This window comes from Aphis gossypii, chromosome 2 (genome assembly GCF_020184175.1).
Source record: "Aphis gossypii isolate Hap1 chromosome 2, ASM2018417v2, whole genome shotgun sequence".
NCBI lineage: Eukaryota > Metazoa > Arthropoda > Insecta > Hemiptera > Aphididae > Aphis > Aphis gossypii.
This window is the reverse complement of record NC_065531.1, coordinates 26,345,579-26,357,970: the sequence shown is the minus strand read 5'-3', so window position 1 is coordinate 26,357,970 and position 12,392 is coordinate 26,345,579. Positions and strand designations below refer to the sequence as shown.

Below are 12,392 nucleotides of genomic sequence, written 5' to 3'. Positions count from 1 at the left end.
TTCATGTTTCACAGGTTAGCCGACAAAATAAATGTAAAATAAAATTGGCCCTAGCTTGTGGAGTTAAGCGAAGTTAACACATATAATTACTGGTACACGAATTGTATCCTGTCGAAAAAAGGGGAATTAACAAGTCGAGTCCAGACTGAAAAAATATTAAGGTACACAAGTTTTGTTTCCTTAAAAATTATAATCCAATGTACATGTAGTGTTTACAATCGTTACAATATTTTATTATCGCGAGGAAGTATTAAGATGTACATGGTACGTAACAGAGCTATAACGATTATATACGTTTTTATTTATTCTTTTAACTATTATTAATTTTTAATGTGATTACAATGTAGAGTTATACATTTCAATTTTTATTTTTAAATTTATTTTTGTATAGGTATATTCATAACATATATTATTATTTGCAAAGTTGCTAATATATACTTTTATTATTATTACTATTATTAATAATAATTAATATATTATAATGAAACAAAATGTATTATTCAAATATTATATGTATACTTATAATATATTTGCATTATATTGTAATGATGGAGAATGAACAAATTTTTAGATTTGTAAACGTATAAGTACATTTTTTTATTGGGACACAACGCTATGTATTCAAAAAACATTTACAGGACACAACTCGTGTAAACCCGGAAATTCTACCGGGAAAAATCTCGTGAAAAATCCACCGGACACAATTCCATATTTGGAACACAAATCGTTTGCAGCCGAGTAATGGAAGGAATTGGTACGGTGTACGCGATGATTTGTTACAGCAGCACTCGAGCTGACATGTAAATACAGTATAGATATATATACTATGTCGGACGTGGCAACGAGGTTGGACGGGTGGGTGTATAATGCGATTTAGGGTTAATTGCCTCGAAAGGCTAAGCCGCCCCTTCCGCCAAATTATTACACCGATGTCGCGTGACGGCGGTGTGCCCTCTCCTCCCCGACGACAACCGCTGACTACACCGCTCATGCACCGCCGTTTGACGTTTTGTTGTTTGCCCAAAATCCGTGGTACTCACGTCTCGCATATATAATCGTCTAACATTATAATATATTTATATAAGTTCCCATAATATCCATCGATATCATTGCACTATTGAATTTACCTATACGATTGAAAAAGCGAACATTTTCGTAATTTTTTTTATAAACGATCCGTACATTTTTATATTAGTTTAAAACTTTCATTATTATACTGCTTAAATGTTGTTCCATTACGTGGTTAATATCAAAGCTAATACGCACAACATAATACCTATCTATTGTATACGATAGATAAATACATACACGTGACTCGCTATTAATATCAAGTTTACCACCATTACAACACATTACGTTAGTATAAAAACGTATGAATATACGATATTTTCAACTTCTACAAGTACTTATCTATACGTGCTACTAATATAACGCGTTTAACTTGAAGTATAAATAGTAATATTATATGATAACTGTATAACTTGAGTATGAATTAAACTGGTTAAAAAGTACTCAAAGTTTTATAAAAACACATTTAACACGTCATATTTGGCTATAAATAATCATATGATCGTCATACAGTGGTTACAAAATTCTATTAGTTCAGTAAGTTAAGAAGTTATAGATTTTTGAACCGAACATAATAGTTATTTGTTCAGTTTAAATTCACTGTTTGTCTTTAGTTCAATTTAATTGTATTCTATTTATTAATCATTTCAATAACTCAATATCATATAATTAACTACATAATTTATGTGAAAGAAATAAAAACAATAGGACTGATTTCAACTAATATTTTGCCTATAAATATTCGGAATGAAGTAAAATATATTATACTATACATTCATTTCTCAACAAGCAACCTATACATAAATTTGAAAGTAACAATAAAATTCATAGTTATTAAACGCTTGTTATTAAATTTCTACAACTGTATGATATCATAACATTTATTAATTTGTAAACGAGGTATTTAAAATAATCTCATCATATTAATTTTGTAAAATAATGTGACGTAATCTAAAATCATTTAAAATAATATATATATCATTATTGTGCTTTTGCATGTTTATTTAAAATGAGTTTAATTTTTTAGAAATTGTTTCATATTTTACGATAAATACAATTTATAAAATTAAAACACGCAGCTATAGTATATATAGTTTAATTACTTATAAACGTCCATCATGTTTTAACTGAGCGACTGTCCAGTATATTTTTTTCGCAATAACTTAAAAGTAAGTGTACTAAAAGTCAGTTAGTAAACAAAACAATAAATTAATGTAAACAAAAAAATTCTTTCAGTTTATGGTTTCAGTTAAAAGTTTTGAATTTTAAATGAATTCATCTAAGTGAGATACAAACTCGAGTGTTAGAGTTAAATATTTAATAAACATGTTAATAGTAAATTTAAAAATAAATATTACAATAGTTTAATTTTTATTTTTCAGGCGTTCGCCTACAGATTGAAATTAAAAATTACGATTTACACAAGTATAAATAACCAATAGGGTGGTCAAATTAGCTAAGTATGATTCTTGATTTAAAGTAATAAATTAGGTACATCACAATTACATTACTAAATTATAATAATATTACGAATCTTTTTTTTTTTATAAATAATGTTTTTTTACGATTTTTATTTATAGTTTTACTATTGTGAAGTATGAGTATTATGCTTTAACGTTTTTAATATAAAATTACATTTTTATGTTATGTTCTATAATATGCTATATTACACTCTATGGACAATGAACATACAACGAATCATTCACAAATGTCCTTGTGCAATAATACACCTTAGGGGTCCCGAGCGACCATTATTGTTGTAAGACCTATTGGTAGTTTAGTGAATGAAACTAAAAGGTCAACATAATATCTAAAGGGGAATAGAAAACTATATATTAAGTCGAAAGGGGAAATCAGTAAAAACTTTAGATAAAAAAATAATTTATTTTGTAGTATAGTAAAGGGAGATATTTTATTTGCATATCAACGGTAATGATTCGAAAAATCGAGAACATTGTTGCGTTATGTGTACAAAACATTATAATAATAGCTAAAAAAAATTGTACAGTTAAATTCATTCTTTTTGATTGGAGTAGTTGACAAAAGCAACTACTTCAACAGTTCAACACGTCTACTTGCGGCCTTTGGTCGTCAGTGCTCGCCAAAAAGCCCTCATTTCCGCCACGTCAGACTGTATCCGGACTATGTGTGCACGATATGCTGACTGAAAAAACAGTTTATCATTCTTTTGATAAATTTGACTTTAGAGGAAAAGTGAAAAATGAATTCGACTATTGATCATTGTACGCCAAACAAAAATAAAATACAATTAGGTATTAATCGCTATTGGCGTATTGTTTATAAATTTGTTTATTATTTTTCTTTTGTAATGATTCTCATCTGGCAAACGTACAAGTATAAATATTCCAGAACAATATTATTTAGTTCAAAACAAACCAAATTTTCTCTGATATATTACTGCGTAGTTTTGTTTAGTTACTATAATTTATTATACCTTCTGGCTCCTATGGCTATCATACAAACATTTTTGTATTTTAAGTTTTATATTATGAATATAATATAATATATTAAATATTTATTATATTTATTATTTTTATTTTATTAGGTACCTATTTTTCGACAATATTGTAACTTGTAAGTCAAAATGAATTAAATACTGTCGTAATAATTATTGATTTATTTTCCATTTCTCAAGAAAAAAATGAATCAATAATTTTATAAATACCTACGTATTACATATGAATATAATTACCTAATTTTAAACATTTTTGTATTCGTTTTGTATAAACTTCGATTTTCTTAGATTATATTAATATGTATTTGTACAATAATACTAATTGTTTATTCGTTTGTATTAAATTTAAATTTTATAATTGTTAGGTATTTGCTTAAGTCATAAGGGAGATTTTAGTTTAAAACTTAAAATCTAAATACTGAATATATAAATATACTTGTATAATAATAGCCGCTTGATCCCGTGACATACCCCAAGAAAATGTAAATGGCGTTCGTAACAAGTCATTACTAACCATAGTAAATGGCATGCTACAAACCAATGTCCTTTCGCGTTCTGGATGTAACGGATTATTATACCATAGATCTTCAGCTAGTCGATTCATAAAAATTTTGCGAAACTTATGATTATAACTTATAGCGTCCGCCTTGTGTGCTTCAGTAAGCACTCGAACCAAAGATGGGTATATTGATGACTCTAAAATTCTGCCTAAACGGATGAAATTTATCTTGTTATTCTTGGCATCCATTTTTATTACGTTTATTTAAAATATTATTGATTAAATTTGCGTTACTAAGGCTTAAAAACAGTTCATAGTATGACAAAAAATTATACAAAAACGATAATAATATGTGTAATTTACATTATATTTCAAAGTTTTCAATAAACAAATAAATACCTATAACATTATTTAATGTTCGTTTGGTCCATCAGTTATACAAATACTTAGATTAATGTAATTTTCAACAACAAAAAAGTTTCTTTAAACAATTGAAAATAATATTATGCATCAATTATAAACATTAAACACGATATTATACTAATATTTGATATTTTAAATTGACAATGAAAATGTTATTATTATTATTTTTTTTTTTTTATGAAAAAACGAGTCTTTTTAAACTGCAATTCATTTATTTATTATTATATTTTGTATAATAGATACAAGATACAATCAATTGTATTGTATTTCCTAGGATGAAAAAAGTAAAAATTACAAAGAAATATTATAAAAGAAAAAGAAAAAGTATCTAACTGTGAAATTTTTAAATCATTCATTTTATTGCCGTATTTATTGTACATTTATTCTCCCTTCTTTAAAACTGTCTTCTGGCGTTTTTATTTGTTTATGTATTATTCAAATATGAAAATCCTGCCAAAAAAAATGTATATATGTGTTATGTCACGGTAACAATTTAAACAAATAGACGAGGTATTTTGGCGATATCGCAGAAAGGTCATACGATATTATATATGTGTGTGTGTATATGTTTTATTGTAATAAACGTGTATGGTTTTTTTAACCTTATTCATTTTATTATTTCTTCCTTTTCCATCAAAAGTAGGCACACCATATCAGAACATAAGTGAATTAATAGTGACAAGGTATAATATGATTGGTTACCATCACGAGAATCCGAGTGAGGTCATGCAAACATAGGATTTCAAAACGATTTCTCCTTCCCTCGTTTGTTTGCCAACTTACTGCATTTTAAACGATAGTATGTTTACAGTGTTTTATACACAAATTACCCTTCAAAAATATAATTCTTCAAACGAACTTTACCAAAAAAAAAAAAAAACTTCAAAAATTGTATTTAAAATTCTTTTCTTAATTATAAAATCAGATGGATTTAAAAAAATAAACAATAACAATTATTAAAAAAATAAAACACCATCACAAAAAATAAGTATTTTAAATCATGCTAGAAATTTAAAAAAAAAGATAAGTTAATTTAAGTGCAGAGGACTTAAAATTAAAGAATCAACAATTTCAGGATTAGTGACTTTAAGGTAATGACTTTTGAATAAAAAATGTTTAGTAATTTTGTTAATACATTTAAAAAAACGTATATTTATAATAAAATCCCCTAAATATGTATTATGATCAAAATATCATCACAGGAATATTTTCCTTAAAAATTATTGATTTTTTTTTTCTTATACGAACCCATTACCTACTATTACATATAATAAATTTCGTATTCATTATTATTTCAGAATTTCAAAATTAAAAATATATTTATGGGTTTTAAATCAATCAAAAATAGTAACAATGATATTGACATATATTTACTCTTATTAATAAAACAAAAATACTTGTTTTACACTTCATAAATTTTCTTTGCGTGTTATAATATCATTTAAAGTTTAAAGACGCAACTAGTGGTTTTCACCTGTCAGTACACAATGTAAATATAACTTTAACCCTTTATATAGAACCAACGTGGTACCATAACCACTTAAATATTTTGATATAGTATTGGAAAAACGTCAACCACTATGGAACACTGTGTGATACAAAAGTACTCAGTGGTCCAAAAATATACAAGAAAAAAACTAGTAACCATTTAATAATTTTTGAAGAGGGACATACATTTTTTACTACTCAAAATATTACATTTTCTGAATTGATCTAAAATTAATTTAACTTATAATAATATAAGCTATCATTTAAAACTTTAATATACGTACGTTATATAATATATTATAACCAAAGAATAAAAAAGTAATCGTTTTATAAATACCTACTACTAAAACCAATACACTTTATAAATAATGAATAGTACTAAATAAAATTAATTAATTAATTAAAATAATTTTTGATTTAAAAAAAAAAATCCAATATTTTATATAAAACATTTTTATTTGTTCAAATGATTTAAAATAAAGTGATTATACTTCATATATAGTATAATTCTCTAGCTAGGTTACATCTTTTTTAACTTACATAATATATAACATATAACTATAATATAATGTTAATTTGTATACCAAACAACTTCCAGTTAATTTAAATTAATAAAATAAACTTTTGTTTGATAAAATTTTAATAAAAAATTGTTATACTATATTATTTTATGCTTAAAAGTAGCATACAACAGTAAACTTATATTTTAAAAATACAACTGTTTTCAAAATATAATCATGTATACAAAATATAAAACAATATGATATGGTTTCTTAAGTATATCAAACGATAGGATAAGTAAAAAACTTTTGTAAAATATATTATACATACAAAAAAAACTCTATAGTATAAGCCAACTGGTAACCGTAATATAAAATAATGTACTCATCAAACTCTAAAAGTATTTTATTGCAATGAATTATAATTGTATATTTATTAATTTAGGATGTATTATAAATTAACAATTACATATTACAATATATTATTATATATAATTATGTATACTATTATCGTCATAATTGTTCAAAATGTTATTTATTTTGTGTATTTTTTAATACGACAAGTGGAGCACAAACAAGTAGCGATTACAAAAACACATAACTAAATATTATATTAAGCTTTAGTACCTATATAATATAAAAACCATTTTATACTAACGGTTCTTTCCAGTATACTTTTGTCTGATAAAAGTTGTTTGAAAAAAAAAATTAAGTGGCCTTTTATTTTTATTGCTATTTTTTTTTTATTTTTTTTTTTCACGTTCTATAAATCTGATAATTTATGTTAATTTGGAAAAAGTATCATTATCATGTATGGAATAATATACGAAATGGAATAAACAAAGACTATACTTCATAAATATTGTATCAATATTAACATTAATCTTGTCATGTAAATAGTGAATCAAAAAACATAATATTCATAAGCTCAAACTATATCTTAAATCTTTAAATTTAAAAATTATATTTAATAATATGCACCTCATTAAACTACTGCATCTGCCATTCCATTAAAAAATTTACATAATAAATAAAAAATATGTTCTTGTTTTTTCATTACTATCAAATATCAATTAGGAAGTTATATAATATTTAAAGTTTTAAATGATAAAAATATATTTATTTATTCTTTTACATCAAAAAATCTAAGATCTAGTTCATTAATTGAAAGTTGAAACTTTTCAAAATATTAAGTGTTATTTAGTTATTAAGTTATTAAGTGTTATTGATTATCTAACCCTAGTGTTTCATTGCAACCAGTTATATTATGATGGTCAGGTGTTATTAAAATATCATTGTGCCATGTGTGTACAGAATTTACATTCATTAAAAAAAAATCGGCAACCACGTGGCTAAAAGTTGAATTTTTTAAAGTTTAGTTACTATAGTAACATGTCAAAAAAACTTAAGGTGCAGTGTATAATAATTTAAACGCATACATAATATATATTTATAGTACAACGAAATATGGGGAAATTTACTTAAAAAAATACACACATATTTTAGATAAGTAAAAACTATTATAATAATATAATTTATCTATTATATTATACGATATATAAAAAAATATTATTTATTAAGTCAACAGTGAAATTCCTAGAACATTCATCTACTCGTTGAGTACACGTGGTACAACACTATAACCAACACTTTAATCTAAAAAACATTCAGAGATTTTAAATACTTATAATTTTTGCACTATTTTAACGAATAACTATGAAATAGTTTAAATTTTTAACATTTCAATTTCCACTTATACATACAATTAAAACCGACTTAAAATTAATTAAACATATTATCTAATAGTCATATATTTCATATATTTAAAATAGGATTATACGAGTATTCAGTTTGTATTCCAACTGGTGACTTAATACACAACATAATATTATATTTTTTGAAAAATATTTGATATACACAACTAAATTTATACTATTGAAAATTAAAAATTTGATACACTTACTTGTGATAAAAAGACAAAAACAAATCATCAGGTTCCAGGCTGGAGAATTGACCTGCAACGTTTCCATTTCCAGTAAATTATCAGCGATTGCATTGAGAAAAAACTGATACTGCTGAAAAATATAAATATAATACCTAATGAATATATAATTTTTTACCTTTAACCATCGTAATTAATTTTAAATGTTCTATAGTCTCAAATGGTCAGATATTTCAATAATCTGATAGAAATTTGTGAAAAATCTAATTTAAACTAAAAACACATGATTTTAGTTTTACAACATATAAGGTCACAAACCTAATTCTCGACGGCATGCAGATGGTTTATATTAATGTATCAACCCTTTGTATATTTATAAATTATAACATAGCTTATAATTTACAAAAAATTTAGTTTCAAATCAAAATAAGTTATGATAAGAACTTAATAAATATGGAAACATATCTATTATTATTAGAAAAATATGTACAACGATATAGATTAGGTACATTATAACAATAATTTAAAGTAAAATAAATATTATTTTTTTTCGTTACTTAACTTTTGATTTGTGTGAAATATATAATATAATAATGTAAATGCACAAAATATTTACATATATAATGCATACATTCCAAAAAAATAAATATGAAAAAATTATTTTTTACGTTATCTTGTAAATATATTATATTTTAGCAGCTCAAAAATAGAATATTGAATTCAAAATATGTCGTAAAAAATAAATTTCGTTATATTTTTTTCCGAACAATAATTAAAAACGCCCGCGATAAATAACATATAGTTTCGAGGTATTGTATTATAGATAATAATATACAGGTACCTGTAAAAATAAAGTCGTATTTTAACGACAATGAACCAGACAGAAACATTCGAAGAAAAAAAACACTAATATAATGTGTTATCACTGCAGCGCCGCGGAGTATATTCACATTATAGGTTGAGATTTCGTCGTCGATCGCGTAAATACGCACGTCGGTAATGCCACACGCGCACGAGATCGGCGACGGCGACGATGTTTCCCGCAGGGTGTCTGTTAGCACACTAGCAGCCGGCGCGGAGATTTCGGTACTGGGCGATGATGTTCGGCACGCGCCTCTTTGCCGACGCGGCGCCGCACACGGTGATGGTACGAAAAAAAAACCGTATTTTCCGGTCTCGCGCGAAAAATGGGAAAAACGTATATAAAGTTACTCTCGCCCCGGCTGGGTCCCGTCCAAGGGTAGTGGCGAGGGGTGGGGCCAAATACGACGCGCGTCCCTCACGTTTTTCCGACCAATTACCGGTTTATTTAATCACACCCGGACACCACCGCTAACCAGCCTTTCCGCACCTTTGCCACCAGGGTCGTTAAAATTGAGACTCGGCACCAGCCGACGCACGCCGGGACGCGAAAGAAGGGGGACCCGATAAAGACCCGGTGGATATCCTTTGTGGCGGCAGTGGTGTTTAATCAAACGACAATGAATTATCCCGGTAAAAATTCCCTCCCCTCTCGCTTACCACAAAAACCGTGTGTACGATAATAATTAGCGAGCATACAATATAAATAACAATTATAATAATGATAAAAACCCGTGGCGTTATATCCGGAAGTAAAGAAAAATTTCACCGGTTTCCGCTAAAACACGCAAAAATTATAGATATAATATATAATATACGAATTGGCTGCAGTATATTATGATGTACGTATAAATGTAAAATATTATTTTCGTATTTACGTATTATATGTCTGCGCTTATATATTATATAGTAATATAATGCAGTTGTTTATGGAAATAATGATGTTAATCAGCGGAATGCAGTGTTTGTGTGTAGATAATTTTAATTAAGTGTGTTTGCAAACTTGGGGAGACAGCGGCAACGGTGATGGAATTTACGAGATAACAGTTGCGATATTAAACACGCACGCGGATGACATGCTACAAAGCTGCCACCACGAGAACTTTAACGAGAATAGAGAAGGAAAAATCCAACACTTAATAGTTCTATATTGTACTATGAGTTACGAATATCTTATTTAAACGTCACGTTTTCATCTTTATACAATTATTTTAAATTTAGACTTAAAATTATGACCATTAATTTACCAACCGTATATTTGGTTACAAAAATTTTGATCCTATACATAAGGTACAATTTTTGTTCAGCCCAACTTTCAATTATGTCCAATTTACATTTTTTCCAATGTAAATTAGTTCATTATTTTTATTGTACTTTGATATCTCGTATTAGGTACCTATATTTTATGAGTCTATCTCTTAAGAAAACCAAATGAATATAAATCATACATTTATTGTAAATTTAGTTAATTTGGATGGCCACTATGTATAGTTTAAAGTGGTAAACCAATACTCTAATATATGCAGTGATTTTGTTCTGTTCTCTGTAATCAACATAATTACTGTTACTATATTTTAAATTCGTTCCTGATTAACAGTAAATTGTTCAAGTACTGGTGGTTTGACACATATTATGTAAGTATGACCACCCTTTATATAGAATATAGATAATAGTATTTTAGGTTTTTTTTTATTTTATTTTTATAAATTTTATATTTTCTAAAAACGAATTTCAAGTATTAAAATTATGAGTTAATAGGACTTTTCCCAGTTTCAAATGGAAACTTTTACAACCGTGTTGATTCTCTGTCTTCGGTAAAGTACAAGTTCATATTCATTTCATATTTCTAGAGGAAATGTAGGAGAGATAGCTTGTGTTCTACCGACGACCACGCATTGGTCCTTTACGATTATATATTAATTCAATGCAAGTAGTAAATTAAGCAACGCTTTCGTCCAAATTATCAATTAAACGTTATCGAAAATTGCTCACAAATCCTCTAATAGTATGAATGGTAAGTACATTAGCTCTAATAAATTATTTCTTATAGTTTACTGATATAGTTCAAATAATTTTCCTTAACCACGGTTCACTAGCTGACGCTATAAAGATTATCCAGAAAAGACAACCTATTATGTGGGGCTTATTAAATGCAGTTCTTAACACATTTATGTTCGCTGACTCAAGATCACATACCGCAAACTGAAGATCTATTTTTAAATAATACCTTTCGGCAGAATTTCTAAATTCTTGATAAATTATGCTATAGGTTCGTTCGTTTTTATGAGCAGTCAATCAAAACTAAAGACAATACATTATTTATGGAAATTCCGCGAATAGTATAACTGCACAAACTGTCTTGGTACAGTTTAAAAAGTTCCACCGAATAAAACAGTGTCACTTACAATAAATAATCGAATGTTTTCTATTGTTTTTAAATATTATTAATCCGTCTAGATCATTATTTTCATTATCATATTTGAGAAATGGTTCATCACATATCGTTAAGTTATAAAAATGGTGAATTTCAACATCAAATAAATTATACGATATACCATAATTGCATATTATAGTAGGTCTTATTCTATTTTGTTGTAAGTTTATCATTTGTTTGATTACATTTGAAATCTATCTAGTAATTTAACAAAAACTTCTTTGCCATGATTATTTTCCATACCTTGTCATAATGTGTCACTTAATCTTTAGTTAGCAACTTCTTTAGCTACTGTTTTGATTCGTTATACAATAATTGTTTTCGTTTCAACAGTTGCTCCACCTGATTGCTGTAAGTGCATCTATTCATTACATTTAAAAATAATCAAGTTTTTCAAATCACTATTAGTTAAATACCTTGCGTTATAGATTGATACATCTTCAATATTACCTGATATGACTTTTGTTATACAAATAATGTTGATAATAAAATCTATTGTTTATAAGCATTGAATATTGATTCATTATTTTTAGATTTTAAAATTTTATAATTTTTTTCCTTTAAACGCTTTTATTTCGAGTATCATTTCAAAAATCGAAAAATGACCTCTCTAAAGTACCTACAAGATCATGAACATTACTCTTTCAGAAAATATGCTACACTTGTACTTTTGAGCAAGTTTAGGGGGAGAAAAAGTGTTT

General features: G+C 26.6%; 2 protein-coding genes across 5 annotated transcripts in view; both read right to left on the bottom strand.

Moving 5' to 3' along the window:
* Positions 1-12,392, bottom strand: part of LOC114126188 (lachesin-like) — a 111,332-nt gene that overhangs the window by 92,177 nt on the left and 6,763 nt on the right. For 2 of the 4 annotated variants that reach the window (XM_050201234.1, XM_050201237.1), the window contains exons 1-2: positions 9,238-9,467; positions 8,418-8,529 (exon numbers count right to left, since the gene is read on the bottom strand). In XM_050201234.1, coding sequence (XP_050057191.1) covers positions 8,418-8,484 — 67 coding nt within the window. In that variant the 5' untranslated portion in view covers positions 8,485-8,529; positions 9,238-9,467. Of the gene's footprint in view, positions 1-8,417; positions 8,530-9,237; positions 9,468-12,392 lie in introns of those variants that run through there. The other 2 variants (XM_050201236.1, XM_050201235.1) reach the window with 2 other exon arrangements.
* On the bottom strand, positions 2,933-4,359 carry LOC114125517 (uncharacterized). The gene is made up of 2 exons (XM_027989199.2): positions 3,981-4,359; positions 2,933-3,232 (listed from the first exon to the last, which is right to left on the bottom strand). Exons 1-2 carry the CDS (start codon positions 4,290-4,292, stop codon positions 3,140-3,142), a joined length of 405 nt encoding a protein of 134 aa, XP_027845000.2. The 5' UTR covers positions 4,293-4,359; the 3' UTR covers positions 2,933-3,139.